Source organism: Corella eumyota, chromosome 5 (genome assembly GCF_963082875.1).
Source record: "Corella eumyota chromosome 5, kaCorEumy4.1, whole genome shotgun sequence".
Taxonomy (NCBI): Eukaryota; Metazoa; Chordata; class Ascidiacea; order Phlebobranchia; family Corellidae; genus Corella; species Corella eumyota.
Window position 1 is genome coordinate 939662 of NC_137494.1, and position 18633 is coordinate 958294.

Genomic DNA, 18633 nt, shown 5'->3' on the forward strand with positions numbered 1-18633 from the left:
TAATTATTTCCGATTTTAATAAGTTGTAAAGAATTTTGACATTCAAGATTAATCACATTTCTGGAATTTCCAACAATTATTGTTTTTAATTATGTTAAAGTTTGCTTGAAAACAAGTTGTATGCAAAGTTTATGACAAAATTTGAAATAAATGTTATTTTTAAAAACTGTAATTTAAATTTAAGTTTATGTAAGTTGCCTTTTTAATTGTAGATATATATTTATTTTGCAAAACAATTTTTTTGTTATTTTAGTGTGTTGGTTGATAATACACCTTGTGGTCGCGACTCATCTGTTACTTGCACAAAAGATGTCACAATTCTGTTACGATCCTTGATTTCTAACCCCGGCAATCATACCAAAGTGTCTATAACACTGGGTCGAGGCGACATAGTAACTATTGATGGGAAAATAACAGTGGCTCCTATTATTAATGGTAACAGATTTCTTTTTAAATTGTTAATTCAGCATATTGTGAGGTTAGTTAACATTTAGAGTCTTAGCTCATTATTTTGTTAAGCTAAACTAATTTTAAATAAAAAATACTAAATTTTTTTATATTTATATATATTTGTTTTTTAAATTTGTTTTTTTTTTATAGTTTTTTATATTTTTCTACAGAGGATTACAAAGTGTTTCAAGTATCTTCATCTTTTATTGAGGTAACAACAAATATTGGGATAACTGTGGCCTGGGATGGATATGACAGAGTTTATGTTACAGCTGAAAGAAGGTAGGCTAAAGTTGGTTGTACATTTTGTTGCAATGTTTACCTAATGTTAAGTTCATTCAGTAAGGTTAAAATAGTGTTATTCTTTGAATTTTTTTTCATATTTAATCTATGTGATGTTGTCTGCAAGATATTAAAATTAAGCTTAAACATATTGCTTACTTTTATTTTAGATGGCAAAATAAGTTGTGTGGACTATGTGGAAATTACAACAATAATCAAAAAGATGACATGAGAAATCCCAATGGTAAGAGAATAATATTTTAACTGTAAAAATGTGTTAGCTAAAAATAATTTCTAAATTACAATATTTTAATTATATTAAAAATTTATGTACTCCCTGTTGAATAATTTTAAGGTCTTAGTGAAAAAAATCCAACTCAATTTGGAAATTCTTGGAAGGCGAATGCAAATTGTAGATCGATTTCTGATACAACCATTTCTGAACCTTGCTTTAGTAACCAAGAAAGAGGTACGAACAATTAAAATATTGAATGTATTAGTGTTATACAATTTTTAACATAGGCATTTTTTCATTACAAAACATTTTTTATATTTAATAAATGATAAGTTTATTTATTTTTTCAGTTTTTTATTTTTTCAGTTTTTTCTTGTAATAAAACTATTTAATATATTTAAACTTTTGTTTTGAAAGATTAAATTAAAGTTTAATTACAAATTGTTATTGTTTAGCTGCTTACGCTGACAGTGAGTGTGCTGTGATTAAGAGCGATGTGTTTGAAGATTGCCATCAAGAAATCGACCCAAAATATTATTATGATATTTGTCGATATGATGTTTGTGAGTGCGAGCATGCGGAAGAATGTTTGTGCAACTCGATTGCTCATTATGCCAGGGTTTGTGCCAAAGCTGGATTTGTAATTAACTGGAGATCATCTAAATTTTGTTGTAAGTTAACCAAATCTTAAATTTGATTTTTAAACTAATCTTCTACAAGTTGTGATATTTTTACTTTGTTTAAATGTTTCACTAAATATTTTACTTTAAGTATCGACTATTTATTCTACTTTTGATTCCTTTTAGTTTAAGTTTAATTTTCATATTCTTTTATTTGGTAAATAATAACTAATGGTTAAGTGTTTTGCTTTATATATGTTTATTGGAGTTTAACAAAACATTATCATTTAGCTGTGGTTTGTCCAACCACCCTTACCTACCAGGAATGTGGAAGTAGATGTTTAACAACATGTAGATCAATATCAGATCAAAGTGTAAGATGTGATGTGAACTGTACACAAGGTTGTAATTGTCCTGAAGGTTTGTACTTGGATGCATCTGGCAGATGTGTTGCAAAGTCTTATTGTCATTGTTACCATGCTGGATTGGTCTATAACCCATTTGAAGTTATACATAGAGAGAACACAAACTGGTATGTTTTTTATTTTAGTAATTTAACTAAAAAAACTTTAAAAAATACTAATAGCTAATTAGTATATGCCAATTTTTTATGTTATTTTGTATAAGTATCAGAGCAGTTGTATATTTTAGAAAAAGGTAATAATGATCATTTCTAGCTTAATAAAATATTTTTCTATTAATTAAAGCTATTGTTTACCTAATTTTATTTATTAAAGTTTATTTATTTTATGTATAATAACCCTGTTTTCTATTTTTAGTCGGTGTGTTGATGGGATAATTACTTGCATAAATAATAATGCTAGGATTCCAAAACCTGCACCAATTAAAAAGTTCACAAGTAAGCAACATGCACTCATATTTTATTGGTCTATGATATATATAAAATGTTCATGTAACATTATTAACAAATGTAAATAAATGCCAATCACATAAAATCTATCATTTATACATGCAGTCTTGATTGTCTATTTTAATATTAAAATGTTAATACTTTTTTTTTTACTTCTATCATATTTACAAAATTTTACTTATTGCCAATTTTAAATTATAGGGGATGAAGTGTGTCAATTCGGTCAAGTATTTAAGGTTTGCAACCAAAGTCTTACAAACCCAGTTGGAGTAGAATGTCAGCAAACTTGTTCTAATTATGGAGAAGATTGTTATTCTGGTAACTGTTATTTTAAATAAAAATTTAAGTTGATATGACTTTAGTCTAGTTCTTTGCAAGTGTTAATACAATTCTTAATACTTTATTGAACTAGGCAAACTTTACAGAAATTTTATTTTTTGCTTTTTAATATTTAAAAATATTTTGTATCTACACATTTAAAATTATTTTGTTTGTATATTGGCTATTCAACTGAATGCTTTACAATTTATAAACTTATTTTATAGGAACTTGCATTGAAGGATGTGCATGCCCTGATAACCTTGTATTTGATCATGAACGAAAAACTTGCATTCAACCTGAGGACTGTCCTTGTTATTCTGGTGGCCAAGCTTACCTACCTGGGCATAACATTAGTGTAGACTGCAATACTTGGTAAGTTTATAAGTTATACTTAAAGATTTCTTTTGTGCTTTAATAGTAATTAAACGCCTTTTATTTTTAGTGTTTGTAAAAACCGAGATTGGCAGTGTACCCAAGAATTTTGTACAGGAACATGTACGGGGTATGGTGATCCACATTACCAAACTTTTGATGGATATGAGTTTGAATTCATGGGCTCCTGTAGCTATATATTAGCTCAAGTAATTATTTAAAAAATGCACAAAAAATTTTTAATTTTTGAAATTTATTTATTTTTCAATTAGGTGTAATACTAAGCAAATGTGAGTTCTCTCTTTTGGAAGTTAAAAAATTACAATGTTAAGTTTAATATGTTAAAAGGTATTTTTTGTTTTAGGATTATTGCAACAATAATAAGGGAACTTTCAGAATTAAAGTTGAGAATGCAATATGTGGAAGTGATGGAATAACATGCACCAAAGGAGTTGTTGTTACTATAGAAGACAAGGTCTCTATAACCTTTAGAACTCAAGGAATTGGATTTGGTAAATATTTAGTTCAAGAGTGTAATTTTGCAAGTGTAATATTTTTATTATCTTTTTTAAATGTTAAATATATTTGAAAAAAATATATGATGCATTTTTAAAAATATCAACTTTTTTTTAGACAAGAAAGAAGTTATATCTTGGGGTCCAGCTGTTGGATCAAAAAGTAATCAAACTAAGATTATGTGGGATTATCACAGGGTTGGATTTTACATAATAATGACAACAAGTAGTGGAATAACTGTAGTTTGGGATGGAAAGTCCACTATAATTGTTAAATTGGATCCTAGTTATAAGGTATATTACAAGAAAACAATTTTTTTGGTTCTCTTTAGATTTTCTATGATTAAGACATAATCTGTTTTTGATTTTAAGAGCTTGCTTTGCAGGCAAGGTTTATCTTTATTGTATTGCATTTTGCCTAAATTTAACCTAAAATTTTGTTATAGGCATAAACTTAATGCTAAAATTTACTTCATTAGATAAAATTTTTATAATTTAAAGTAGTTTTGTATAAATTACATATTTAACATAATTTATGTATTTAGGGTAAAGTGTGTGGCTTGTGTGGTAACTTTGATGACAATCAGAGCAATGATCGAATGAAAGCAGACAGAATGCAAGCAGTGACATCTTGGGAGTTTGGAAACAGTTGGAAGGTAAATAAACTTAATTATTTATTTGTTTAGGTTTACGAATATTTGTCAAGGTTGCTATATCTATAAACAAGTCTGCTTGTTTTAATTTACGTGTGGTGTAAACAGCTAAAACAAGTAGATTAAACAAAAAAATTTGTTGTTAATTTATTGGTTGAGGGTTGACAAAGTAATTTATAGTATATAACATAATATTAAGGAATGTTTTTTTGCCAGATTATTCAAAAGTCGGGCTTTTACAGGGTTACATTTTTACAAAATGTTTTAAGTAAAAGGAATGTGAACTCAAATAATTTTGACAAAACAAAGCAATACAATTTACTGATTTAACTATTTTTACTTTTTTGTTCTTTGCACGAAGTGTATATTAAAGGTTTGCCAAATAATTAAGTCAAGGAAGTATTTAAAGTTTTTTTCTTTACCTGAAATGCTCAATACACAACATCTATAATATTAAATCTACCAAATGAGGAAGCTAAGTCTAGTCATATTGACAGATACATTTAAAACTACTTTCATTTTTTCATTCATGAAAAAAACAAAAACTAATTGTGAAAAATGTTTTCGAACCAAATAAGAAGCTGTTTAAACTATGAATTTATATTTAATTACCTTCTTACAAGTTTAATGTTTAGTAATATATAAACACCTATACATATATTATTTACATTTTTTATTTTATTCATATTTTTAAATTTATTGTTTTTGTTAAAAGTTTAACTTTTCAACTTCTATAGACTTCATCAACTTGTGATGATGCGGACAAGGTTGAGAATCCATGTAATGCTCACCCAAATAGAAGACCCTGGGCTCAAAAGAGTTGCAAGATTTTAAACAGTGAAGTCTTTGCCCCCTGCCACACTTTGGTAGGAACAGTTGATTAATTCAAATTGTCATAATATGGTTACAATTCTCAACTAATATTTGACTGTGATAATTTATGCGCACATCACAGTCGTCAGTTATTTTATTTTAAATGCCTATAAATTGGACATACATAAGTATATATATATATATGCTGTCCACTAAGCTCCATTATATATAGATTGTTGTTAAATTTAGCTATCAATTTATAAATAACTACGGCTATCATTTTTTTAAATGTATTGTGTTAAAAATAGTTTAATGTAATCCATCGTTTTGTTCTGTATAATTCTGTCATAATTTTCTTATCTAAATTAAACAAATTTTTTTTTCTAGGTTGATGTAACTTGGTATTATCAGAATTGTTTGTATGATGCTTGTGGCTGTGACGGGGGTGGTGACTGTGATTGTGTGTGTACTGCTATCGCGGCATATGCCACTGTTTGTGCTGAGAATGGCATGCCGCTAAGATGGAGATCACCATCAATATGTCGTAAGTTTTAATGATAAAATTATTTAAAAAAAAAATTATTTTAGTTGGACCTAATTAAAAAAATAAACATAGGTATAGTAATAAAGTTGATACCTTTAATATAGCTTTTTACATTGAAATATAAAATAAAATTTAAATTTTTTTCTGTTGTAAACGAAATAATATTTGTTAACTGCAGCTGTTATGTGTGAGGCTTATAATAATGGAACAGACTTATGTACATGGCATTATGACATTTGTGAATCTCCTTGTCCTGCCACATGCCAGCATAAATACCTGGCAGGTCATCACAACAGATGCCCCCTGCAAATTGCTTGTGTTGAAGGTTGTTTTCCCAAATGTCCACATGGTAAAAAAATTTGTGCTTTAATTTATAGTAGTCTTCATTAAACAGTATATTGAGTATTTTAGACCTACTGTATAAATAAATTTTAAACACTTTTAGTTATTTGATTTAATCACTTTTCCATTTAAGGTTGAACTTGATGATGAAATTACTGGATAAATTTTAAACATTTTTAGTCAATTGACTTCATTACTTTTTCTTTTAAAGGTGAACTTTATGATGAAATTACTAAGAGATGCACAAAAGATTGTTCCAAGACTTGCCATGCTAACGGAAAAAGTTTCAAGTTTGGAGAAGTTATTACACAAGAAAAATGTTATATTTGGTAAACTTTGGATTTTATTTTTTTGTGTTTTTCTAAATTAATTTTAAAAGTATAACTAAATCTATAAATAACACAATTACTGTTTTAATAATTTTTTTACTAATTCTATATGAAAGATAGAATGTAGCTTATTTAGCTTTAACTATTATATTGTTATCAATGTTGTTTAAAATAACATTTTACTGTCAACTAATATTTTTTATGTTTTTGTATGTAAAGTGTTTGTGCAAACAAGGGGAAAACAGATTGTTATGTTCCATCTGAATGTGAACTCACCACCACTGTACCTGAAGTTAGCACCACTGCTCCTCTTAATATTACTACCACACCTGAACTTTCTACTACTACCAGATTCATGGGTGTCCAATCAATTGCTGACATTAGAAGATACTGTAACGGAAAAGTTAATTTGATTTACTTGATCCATAGTGCTTTTGAAATGAGCCCTGCAAACTTTAATCTTTTAAAACAGATTATTTGGGGGTATGGGAATACCATTGCACCTGCTGATTATGGTGCACCCTATTCCATGTTACATATTGGGTTACAACAATTTGGTGAAAATGTTAAGACAGAACTTTCATTAAGTGCTCATCAGAATTTATCTATTTTTCAAAATGTTGTAAATAATCTGGAAATGTACAGATTTAGGGAAAATAAAGTAGTTCCAGCCATTGAATCTGCTGTTCGGCTTTTCAACTCTTCAGATCTGGAACTTAATGAAACAGTACAAGATACAATACTTGTTTTCTTATTTTCTCACCCTACAGACAGTGTTGAAGCAATTGATAAATTACTTGAAAATCTAAGCAAGAAACATATTAAATTGTTAATGGTAACAGTTTGGTCACACAGTCACGAGTTACATGTTGGTGATAATTGGGATACTTTTTTTCATAAATATCATTTTGGCAATGTTCATGATATTATGACCGAGATGGATGTTTCAATTCAAATTGTAAATCAACTCTGTAATGGAACAACTGAAATTATTTCTAAAACTACAACGCCAGCAGGAATTACACCCACTACTGTACCAGTTACCTTTCCACCTATATATAAACCACCAAAATCTTTATGTGCAATGAAATCAAATCTAGTAGTAATTATTGACACAGCATTGGTAACATCTCCTGAAGGAATTGACAATTTTTATACATTTTTAAGCGAGGTATTGGGAAATATTTCAATCAGTGAAGAGTATACTCATGTTTCAATGATATTAGCTGATCATCGTACTTGGCGTGTTTTCAAATTTAGTTATGATAAATCTGAAATACTGGCAACAATGAGATCAAAAATTGAATCTCTTGTTAATAATAATCGAGACATTTCTAGACTTGTCAATTTTGATCTGAACTTTGCCATTGAAGATACTTTGTCTGATTATTTTGGTTCAGGTTTGTTTGGAACATCTAAAGAAGAAAGTACAGTTGCAATAAAGTCTATTATTGCATTTGCTGGAAGAAAAATATTACCTGGCGAAGGCGCACCTACTAATGAAACAATGAAGGATTTAGAAACTAAACAAGTTGTTTTATCTGTTATAGCACAATCAACCGTGTTTAACACCATTGAAAAAAAAGATAAACTTCAATCTTTAATTGGTTTTAAAAACATTCGATATGTAAATATGAAAGAACCAGTTCGTTCCGGAGCCTTCTATCCTGTTATTGCAAATGTATGTAGACAGCCTAGAAAGTTGCCCGTACCCTCTATTTATTGCAATCAACCCACTGATATATATTTCTTGATAGATGATTCAAATCGTGTTACAACAAATGACATTCTTATGATTCTTAAAGGAATTCGAAAGGTGGCGCTAACTCTTAATCCTCAAAACTTCAAGTTACCAGGTCGCTATATATCAGAGCTGAGAGTTCGAATTGCTATTTTGATGTACAGTGATACATTGGACTATGCTCTTCCACTTGAAGATAACAGAGCACTTCAAAACTTTTTAAAGTTTAGGCATGCTGATCTTGTTCTTCATGGAAGTAATATTTCCGATTTAAATGCTGCTATAATGGAGGTTAACAAGGAGCATGCTAAGCTTAAAGTTATTCGTGATTTAACTGTTGTTGTGATAACCGCTTCAAAATTAGACCAAAGCAACATGGGTCCAATTGAAAAATTACAAGAAGATGCGAATGTAATTGTTGTTGGGTTTGACAATGCAACTATAGAAGATGTTTCAACTATAGCTGGTGATAAAGGTTTTTATACTGTAATACCTTCACCTGATACACTTCTACAAACTGAACTAGGTTCATACCTAGCTAAACATCTCTGCAACCCTGGACCATTGCCAGAGTTTACAACACCACAACCTTACCCAACTACAACAAGTTATGTAAATTACACTACATCACCATGGGAGGAAACAACAACAGCTGCACCCAGTTGTTTTAGAGAAGTTGATTTGTTTATTGTGGTGGATAGTCGAATAGTAAGAAATGAAACTGATCGATATAAAGTTTCTCAAGTTTTGTATGATGCCATGAAAGATCTTGCTATTAATGACAAATATGCAAGAGTTGCTTTAGCTGTTGTTGGGTCAAAAACTGAGATAAAAATAAACTTTTTAAGTGAAGGCACAAATAAAGGAAAACTTTTAGAACAAATTTCACCAGATTCAGTTAATAATGTTTTAGTTACAACCTCAACACCAGGAATTTTCAGGCTTGCAGCAGGGCTTAGACAAGGAAAAGCTGCTACATTTGATGATCATGAACGACCCAGATCTGGGTATGGGAAAGTGATTGTGCTAGTTTTGGATAGAATAGCCGAACATTGGAGTTTAGATGAAATAAAATGGTTAAAAAGAAAAGGATTTGGCTTTACCACTGTGTACATGCCCGGTGCATTTAATGTAAATAATGCAGCAAGAACTCAAGCTTGGCAAGAAGAAATAAAAGAGTCTTCATTAGAAATATCACCTGAAATAGATTCTAAAGTGTTAGGTCAAGAACTTGCTGATTTGTTGTGTTATGTACCTACTTCTCTGCCTCCTATTTATTCTACTATTCCAAAATCTCATGTATGGTGTAAGTAGCTTTTTAAATTTATTGGTTAGTAAGTTAAATTAATATTTAAAAAAATTACTTATTGTTCAAAAGAATATTCAGTTTTTCTAGGATCTAAGTTTCTTAAAACATTGTTTATAATTTAAGCCCTAACGTTTATTAGCATTGTTGTAATAATTATTTTACTTTGGTAAGGGTATGCACATACTTATCGCTTGTTTTGTTGTTTGAATGGTATTAAAATACCTTGTTTTTAATAGATTGTGAAAAAACAATCAAGTTGGTGTTTTTAATTGAAAATTCAATCGCCTTGGGAACAAATGAGCAATATTTTATTGACATAAGAAACTTTATAGAAAATGTTGTTGTTCCATTTAGCATCGAGGGAAGATATCTTGAAGTATAAATTTTATTTTCAAACATCAAAAATATGTTTAAAAATAAGATTATCTTTTGTTTAAATGTAGTTGTTTATTGTTTTTATTTATAACAAATTGAACTAAATTTAATTATTGTATTTTACTATTTTTTTATAATTTGTTTGTAATCCAACAATTAAACTTAAACATGCTTTTATTAAGGTTGGAGTATCTCAGTATGGTTCTGCACTAGTGTCAGATATGCCTTACGGGTTTTTACTGGAAGAAAATTTATCAAGAGAAGATGCTCTTCATGCTATTGAGAACCTGAAAAAAAATCCAGATGAAGTGTTTAGACCTGATGTAGTCAAATCTATTAATGAAACTCTTGATCGATTTCCAGATCGTAAGTGTGATACAGTTTTGGTTATGTAATAACAATATTTAAAAAAAAATTGTGGTTCAACAAATGTTTGGTACATATTTATAATTTATAACCTTAACCAAAAAAATATTCAAACAAAATAATTTAAGAATTGCAAATTTTTGGGCATAACTATCTGTTTCTGCAATCACTTAGTTACAACTATTTAGGTTTATTTTAAATAATTGCTTTTAATAGATTCAACAGTAAATGATAGCAGGGTGCTAGTTGTTATCACTCCTGCTGGTTGTACACCAGATGATCCGGTTTTATTTAATAAACTTTGCGACGATGCAGCTGCTCGAAACATTAGTTTGATTCTTATCTGTCCAAGGCTTCCAATGTTAATGAGAAGAGCTTCGGTGAAAAAACCTTTAAGTTTTGATGATGAAATTCCAATTCATCTCCCACTTAACAACACTGTATGGATTCATGGTGGACCCGAAGCTTTGTTTAGATACGTATCCTATGTCTCTCAACTTATTTGTTCAGGTAAATTCATAATACACATCGATAAAATTAGCTAGGTTAAACGTTTTTAAGTAAAATCCTATTCACAAGCATAAAGATTAACAATTTATTTATTGCTGTATTGTAAAAATAGAATTGTTTAAAAGTTTATATTAAAGAGTTTAAATAACTATGACTTACTTAAACATGATGTTATCTGATGTCAACATAACTTGTTAAATTTTAGCTTTGCTTCCACCACCCTTGCCTCCGGTCACTACCCCTCCAATGCCAACACCCTTTCATGGTAAGTGTTAAGTTGTTAATTCTTAGATTTAAAAGCTAACCAAAGTGTGCTCTTAAATTAAATTTTTAACCAAACTGATGTTATATTAAGCCTGTGAAATTATGCCTCCAACTGATGTCATTTTCCTTCTTGATGGATCGAAGTTGGATCATGCTTTTGTGAATATCAATTATTATCGAGACTTTCTTGAAAATTTGTTTGCCAGATTAAAGATTGGAGAAAATAACACAGAGGTAAAACTATTAAGTTTAGAGTAAAATATAATAAAATTTTTTAAACAATATTGTGATGACTTTGGAAAATGTAGTATAAAAGAGAAAATGTACTATAAAAAGTTTTGATTGAATATCTCTTGTCTGATTTTTAGTTAATTTAAGTTGATTTATCTTAAGGTTGGAGTTTATTTTTATGATAAAGCATTATATTCTACAATACCCAATGGATTTAAGCTTGGCACTTATAATAATTTGATTTCCTTACTTGATGCTGTAAACGAACTGCATACACCCAACCATGAAGAAACAAAAATCACTGAAATGGTTGAAGAAGCATTGAATGAAGGATATCTAGGTATTGTGCGACATAATTTGCTTTTTTTAATAGTAACTGTTTGTAAAAATTTTTATGTCTAGTTTTAAAATCTTGGTTTAATTTTTAGGCAATTGTGTTTAGTTTTGTTTTTATTTTTTATCATAATACGTAGTAGTTTTTTAACTCTTATTAAATAGTATAATTTAAACAAATATTGTAGCTGTTTGCTTTTACTTTAGTGCGAAATGGTGGTCGACCGAATGCCAGAAAAATATTTGTTCTTCAGTTTATAATTCCTGATATGAGTGAATTTGATCTAAACATCCCAAAGATTGTTCAACTACTAAAAAGAGCAGTTGCTGAAAATATTGAACCTATCATTATGGCAGTTTCAACAGCTAGAACTCCTTTGAATGGATTTGTTAAGAATACCATTTTAAAACCTATTGAGGGATTAATTAAACCATCTAATGTGTTTATATTTGAACAAGGATTTTCTACATTGGTTTATAAAGTTGATGAAGTTAGAGATATTATCTGTTTAGGTATGTTGTAAAATTTTTTTTATATTTGAATAAACATCAAGTAGATTTAAATGCTTGTACTTAATATTCACTCATTATAGCTTAACTGTAAAAACTTTTACCTTTACTTATAGTACCAGAGTTGACAACTGTTACAATTCCAACCATAACAAGTAAATATTTTCAATTTTTAAAAAATTTTTTGTTTTTAGTAGAGAATACTTTTGCTGAAATTACGGTTGTACCTATATGTTTTATTGTATTTATTTTAAATTTTTATTTGTAGCTACTGCAGTAGAATATGCCACAACAACTATTCGTAAGTCTTGTTTGTTTAATGTTTCTAATTTATAACAAATTGAAATATTTCTTTTGTGTTTACACAAATTGTTTTTTTTTTTATTAATATCTAGCTAAAGAATATACTACGCAAGAAGTAACAACTGTAATTACTAGAGGTATTTATTATTTTTTATTAATTTGTTGGATAAGTGTTTTACTTTCTAAATATTTTTGTATGTTTATGTTTAAAATATTGATTATTTGTTTTTTAACAGAGTGTGAAAACATGGCTCCTACCGATATTTTAGTTGTTCTTGATAGTGGTCTTTCTGAAGATGTTCCTAAACAAAGAATTTATAAAGACTTTTTAAAAAATCTTATCAATAAGTTTAAACTGGGACCTCATAATACTCAAGTATGTTGTTGTATTTTCAATTAAATAAGTCTACATTAATATTAAATTATTAATTTGAGATTATTTTAAACACAGATTATTGGAATTAATATTATATTTTTATAGATTGGCGTGTACACCTATAGTGATGCACTTTATGGAACAAAACCAAATGGTTTTCCACTTAGTTCATTTCCAAATACTGAAGAAGCAAAGAATTATGTTAAGAAAATTGTTTTTGCAGAAAATGCAATTATTGATTACACAAAGTCTATTAGAAAAGCTATGGAAAAATTTGCAAGTATGTTGAAACTATATCAGATATTATTTTTATATTTTATTAACATTTTTTTTAATATTGAGTATGTTACTTAAATATATTTTGATTTTTTTAAGGGGAATTTGGAGGTAGACCTCATGCACGCAAAGTAGCTTTGGTAGAGATAACAACAGATTCTTTGATGGGAATTCTAGAACCTTCTATCCATGATGTAATCTTGCAAGCTCAAAATCAAAATATTCAGTTTATTCCTATTATGATTCCTTCTACATCTAGTTTGCCGCTCTTTTTAGTCAATCAATTAAAAGAAAAGTTAAATGTTGTTCCACAATCTGACTTGGTTTATGTTCCAACTAGTTTTCCAGGCCTTCCTAATGTCATTGATGACTTGGTGACTTTGGTTTGCATACGTGAGTATTTACATCTGAAGTTAAATTAAATTAAAAAGATTTACAAAAAACATTAGTTGATTAAATTAAACTTGATAATTTAACATCTTGCACTTAACAATAAAAATAAAAATAATTATAAATTGATTTAGCTTTAACAACTCATGAATATCCAACTACACCTGAAATATTTACAACTACTTCATTGTATACTACACCAGAGATACCATATCGTAAGTTCATTCTTTTCGTCTATTGGGAAGAATTATACTTTTAAGAGTTTAACTTAACTTTAATATTTTGCTTTTTTGTTACAGATTGTCATGTTATGCCACCAACTGATGTTGTATTTGCTTTGGATAGTTCCCACAAACCAAATAAAACAAACGTTGAACATTACAAAAAGTTTTTGAAAAAGATTGTTAGCCATCTTAATATTGGACCTAATGATACTCAGGTATTTATATTAAAAATTAAAAATTACAGCTTAATTTTAATACAAAATATATCTGGTTATTTAATTAAAAGTCGTGATTGAGATATTTTATTATAGGTATCTGCCAAATGTTACCAAATAAAATTGTTCCTTTTTTAAATATGGTTAACTTGGAAGCATAAATTTAACATAAACTTAAATCATCAACAGTTTTTTATTTAATAAAATTAGGTTGGAGTTATATTTTATGACAACAAAACTCATGTAAGTCCTCCCTTTGGATTTGAACTTAAACCCCACAACAACAAAACTCACATTCTTAAACAAATCGACAACTTGATTACTCCTGGAAATAAAAGAGGAAATCTTACAGATTTGATTGAAAAAGTTTACAAACACCTTAGAAGTAAGTTAAACAAACTAATCCAGTAAATTTATTATTTTAATACAACCTCACTTATGAATTTGCATAAGTTTTTTTGCGTTTGGCAGTATTTTAGTTAATTTAAAATTTTTGGCTAATTATTTTAAACATTATTTACATTTTTAGGAGGACGGCGAAGTGCAAGAAAAGTTGCTGTAATTGAGATAACTTCACATCCAAATTTGACTCAAGAAATTCTTCGCAAATTCAAACCAATTATTCACAATAATTCTGACATCGAAACAATTATTGTAGCAGTACCAACTAAACAAACTAATGATACTGGATTAATTTCCAAAGTTCTGATACCACCGGTTCTACCAAATCATCTAATATCAGTACCAGAGGGTTTTCATAACTTAACTCATATTTCAAATGAAACAACAGATCTTATTTGTTCAGGTATTTTTATTATTGTTATCAAAAGAGCAATATTTTTTGTAACTTTTTAAAATTTTTATGTATTGAGTTTTAAATTATCAAAACATAATTTGATTTTTTTTAGTTCCAATGACCACTCCAGCTGAAGTAACAACTCATGAAGTCACAACTTACATTCCAAGAGGTTTGTTGTTGTTGATTCAAAACAATTTTAATTGTTGTTTTTTCATTTTGTTCATCACAAGATTAACGTTAGTTGTTTTCATGTAAAAATATTAGATATAAATTTATAATATATATGTGAAAACTGATTTAATTCAACAGAGTGTGAAAACATGGCTCCCACCGATATTTTAGTTGTTCTTGATAGTGGTCTTTCTGAAGATGTTCCCAAACAAAGAATTTATAAAGACTTTTTAAAAAATCTTATCAATAAGTTTAAACTGGGACCTCATAATACTCAAGTATGTTGTTGTATTTTCATTTAAATAAGTCTACAATAATATTAAATTATTAATTTGAGATTATTTTAAACACAGATTAATGAAATTAATATTATATTATTATAGATTGGTGTGTACACCTATAGTGATGCACTTTATGGAACAAAACCAAATGGTTTTCCACTTAGTTCATTTCTAAATACTGAAGAAGCAAAGAATTATGTTAAGGAAATTGTTTTTCCGGAAAATGCAATTATTGATTACACAAAGTCTATTAGAAACGCTATGGAAAAATTTGCAAGTATGTTGAAACTATATCAGATATTATTTTTATATTTTATTAACATTTTTTTAAATATTGAGTATGTTTCTTAAATATATTTTGATTTTTTTAAGGGGAATTTGGAGGTAGACCTCATGCACGCAAAGTAGCTTTGGTAGAGATAACAACAGATTCTTTGATGGGAATTCTAGAGCCTTCTATCCATGATGTAATCTCGCAAGCTCAAAATCAAAATATTCAGTTTATTCCTATTATGATTCCTTCTACATCTAGTTTGCCGCTCTTTTTAGTCAATCAATTAAAAGAAAAGTTAAATGTTGTTCCACAATCTGACTTGGTTTATGTTCCAACTAGTTTTCCAGGCCTTCCTAATGTCATTGATGACTTGGTGACTTTGGTTTGCATACGTGAGTATTTACATCTGAAGTTTAACTTACAAAAAGATTTACAAAAAACATTACTTTGATTAAATTAAACTTGATAATTTAACATCTTGCACTTTACAATAAAAATAAAAATAATTATAAATTGATTTAGCTTTAACAACTCATGAATATCCAACTACACCTGAAATATTTACAACTACTTCATTGTATACTACACCAGAGATACCATATCGTAAGTTCATTCTTTTCGTGTATTGGGAAGAATTATACTTTTAAAGAGTTTAACTTAACTTTAATATTTTGCTTTTTATGTTACAGATTGTCATGTTATGCCACCAACTGATGTTGTATTTGCTTTGGATAGTTCTCACAAACCAAATAAAACAATCGTTGAACATTACAAAAAGTTTTTGAAAAAGATTGTTAGCCATCTTAATATTGGACCTAATGATACTCAGGTATTTATATTAAAAATAAAAAATTACAGCTTAATTTTAATACAAAATATATCTGGTCATTTAATTAAAAATCGTGATTGAGATATTTTATTACAGCTATCTGCCAAATGTTACCAAATAAAATTGTTCCTTTTTTAAATATGGTTAACTTGGAAGCATAAATTTAACATAAACTTAAATCATCAACATTTTTTTATTTAATAAAATTAGGTTGGAGTTATATTTTATGACAACAAAACTCATGTAAGTCCTCCCTTTGGATTTGAACTTAAACCCCACAACAACAAAACTCACATTCTTAAACAAATCGACAACTTAAAAACTCCTGGAAATAAAAGAGGAAATTTTCCAGAGTTGATTGAAAAAGTTTACAAACACCTAAGAAGTAAGTTAAACAAAAAAATCCAGTATTTATTATTCTAATACAAATTTACTTATAAATTTGCATAAGTTTTTTTTGTGTTTGGCAGTATTTTAGTTAATTTAAAATATTTGGACAATTATTTTAACCATTATTTTACATTTTTAGGAGGACGGCGAAGTGTAAGAAAAGTTGCTGTAATTGAGGTTACTTCACATCCAAATTTGACTCAAGAAATTCTTCAGAAATTGAAACCAATTATTCACAATAATTCAGACATTGAAACAATTATTGTAGCAGTACCAACTAAACAAACTAATGATACTGGATTAATTTCCAAAGTTCTGATACCACCGGTTCTACCAAATCATCTTATATCAGTACCAGAGGGTTTTCATAACCTAACTCATCTTACAAACGAAACAACAGATCTTATTTGTTCAGGTAATTATAATTTCCCTTTCTATGGGTTATTTGTTTGAAATTGTAAGTCATTTTTTTAAGTTTGACCATATGGGATTTTTATATTTCAAATTTAAATATTTCTACTTTGTAAAGCACCATTTAAAAAAATTATAAATGTCTTTTTAATAATTAATACTAAAAAATTATATTTTATATATTAATAGTACCATTGACCACAACAGTACCAGAAACTACTTCTTGGTTGGAAGAAACAACAGTCATATCACCAGGTAATAAAAGACAAAAATTTGTATGTGTTGACATAAATACAATACCTTACAAGTATTTTACAACAATAAATTTAGTTCTTGAAATAGTTGACTTAATTTAATGATGTAAAGATCAAAAATAGAAATATGTAGGTGCAAGTTACAAAGTTATTTTATGTCTTACCCAGGTTAAATCAATGTAAGAATTAACTTGATTAAACAAAAACAATTTAACTTATTTATTTTAACAATATAAATTGCAGTTGCTTCAACAACTCATGAATATCCAACTACACCTCCTGAAGTATTTACAACTACATCATGGTATACTACGCCAGAGATACCTTATCGTAAGTTGCTTGCTATATAATTGTCTATCAAGAAAGGTCAGCTTTTCAGAATTTAACAAATTTTTACTGTTATGATTTTTATTTTATTAAAAACAATTCAAATTTCATTTAGTTTTTAATATTTTACAACTGATTTTTTTGTTACAGATTGTCATGTGATGCCACCAACTGATGTTGTATTTGCTTTGGATAGTTCTCACAAACCAAATAAAACAAACGTTGAACATTACAAAAAGTTTTTGAAAAAGATTGTTAGCCATCTTAATATTGGTCCTAATGATACCCAGGTACTTATTTCAATGTTAAAATACCAAATTTATATTAGTTAAAGGTTTTACTTAACAACTATATTTTAAATCTGTATCAGACACTTGTCAACATGTTGAAATTACTATTTTTTAATATGTGATTGGAATAAAGTATTATATTTTAAGTTTATTTGATTATACTAAAAATTCAATTATTAATTTTTTTTTAACATGAACTTGATAAAATTAGGTTGGAGTAATATTTTATGACAACAAAACTCATGTTAGTCCTCCCTTTGGATTTGAACTTAAACCTCACAACAACAAAACTCACATTCTTAAACAAATCGACAACTTGATCACTCCTGGAAATAAAAGAGGAAATCTTACAGATTTGATTGAAAAAGTTTACAAACACCTTAGAAGTAAGTTAAACAAACAAATCCAGTATTTATTATTTTAATAGAAATTTACTTGTAAATGTGCAGGTAATTTAGTTATTTAAAAATTTTTGGTTGTTATTATAATTCATATTTTCGTTTTTAGGAGGACGGCGAAGTGTAAGAAAAGTTGCTGTAATTGAGGTTACTTCACATCCAAATTTGACTCAAGAAATTCTCCACAAATTGAAACCAATTATTCACAATAATTCTGACATTGAAACAATTATTGTAGCAGTACCAACTAAGCAAGCTAATGATACTGGATCAATTTCCAAAGTTCTGATACCACCGGTTCTACCAAATCATATTATATCAGTACCAGAGGGTTTTCATAACTTAACTCATCTTGTAAACGAAACAACAGATCTTATTTGTTCAGGTGAAAATTTAATTCCTAGTTTATTTGTAGAATATTTAAAATCGTCATTTTTTT

The 18633-nt window shown here is 28.1% G+C and overlaps 1 protein-coding gene across 1 annotated transcript in view; it reads left to right on the top strand.

Moving 5' to 3' along the window:
* The window catches only part of LOC145753122 (uncharacterized), a 48159-nt gene that overhangs the window by 7353 nt on the left and 22173 nt on the right, over positions 1-18633 (top strand). The window contains exons 20-67 of the mRNA XM_082569520.1: positions 254-435; positions 621-732; positions 903-976; positions 1088-1201; positions 1423-1638; positions 1879-2119; positions 2367-2446; positions 2660-2776; positions 3004-3151; positions 3222-3360; positions 3516-3663; positions 3785-3960; positions 4212-4322; positions 5057-5185; positions 5520-5676; positions 5855-6025; positions 6230-6347; positions 6567-9394; positions 9634-9773; positions 9955-10138; positions 10355-10648; positions 10854-10913; positions 11004-11146; positions 11306-11483; positions 11684-11989; positions 12103-12141; positions 12255-12287; positions 12382-12426; positions 12526-12665; positions 12771-12945; positions 13041-13334; positions 13466-13546; positions 13631-13770; positions 13981-14155; positions 14300-14575; positions 14679-14738; positions 14879-15018; positions 15124-15298; positions 15394-15687; positions 15818-15898; positions 15985-16124; positions 16335-16509; positions 16654-16929; positions 17115-17180; positions 17423-17509; positions 17657-17796; positions 18008-18182; positions 18304-18579. Of these exons, the coding sequence (XP_082425646.1) occupies positions 254-435; positions 621-732; positions 903-976; positions 1088-1201; positions 1423-1638; positions 1879-2119; positions 2367-2446; positions 2660-2776; positions 3004-3151; positions 3222-3360; positions 3516-3663; positions 3785-3960; positions 4212-4322; positions 5057-5185; positions 5520-5676; positions 5855-6025; positions 6230-6347; positions 6567-9394; positions 9634-9773; positions 9955-10138; positions 10355-10648; positions 10854-10913; positions 11004-11146; positions 11306-11483; positions 11684-11989; positions 12103-12141; positions 12255-12287; positions 12382-12426; positions 12526-12665; positions 12771-12945; positions 13041-13334; positions 13466-13546; positions 13631-13770; positions 13981-14155; positions 14300-14575; positions 14679-14738; positions 14879-15018; positions 15124-15298; positions 15394-15687; positions 15818-15898; positions 15985-16124; positions 16335-16509; positions 16654-16929; positions 17115-17180; positions 17423-17509; positions 17657-17796; positions 18008-18182; positions 18304-18579 (10049 nt within the window). The remainder of the gene's footprint in view (positions 1-253; positions 436-620; positions 733-902; positions 977-1087; positions 1202-1422; positions 1639-1878; positions 2120-2366; positions 2447-2659; positions 2777-3003; positions 3152-3221; positions 3361-3515; positions 3664-3784; positions 3961-4211; positions 4323-5056; positions 5186-5519; positions 5677-5854; positions 6026-6229; positions 6348-6566; positions 9395-9633; positions 9774-9954; positions 10139-10354; positions 10649-10853; positions 10914-11003; positions 11147-11305; positions 11484-11683; positions 11990-12102; positions 12142-12254; positions 12288-12381; positions 12427-12525; positions 12666-12770; positions 12946-13040; positions 13335-13465; positions 13547-13630; positions 13771-13980; positions 14156-14299; positions 14576-14678; positions 14739-14878; positions 15019-15123; positions 15299-15393; positions 15688-15817; positions 15899-15984; positions 16125-16334; positions 16510-16653; positions 16930-17114; positions 17181-17422; positions 17510-17656; positions 17797-18007; positions 18183-18303; positions 18580-18633) is intronic.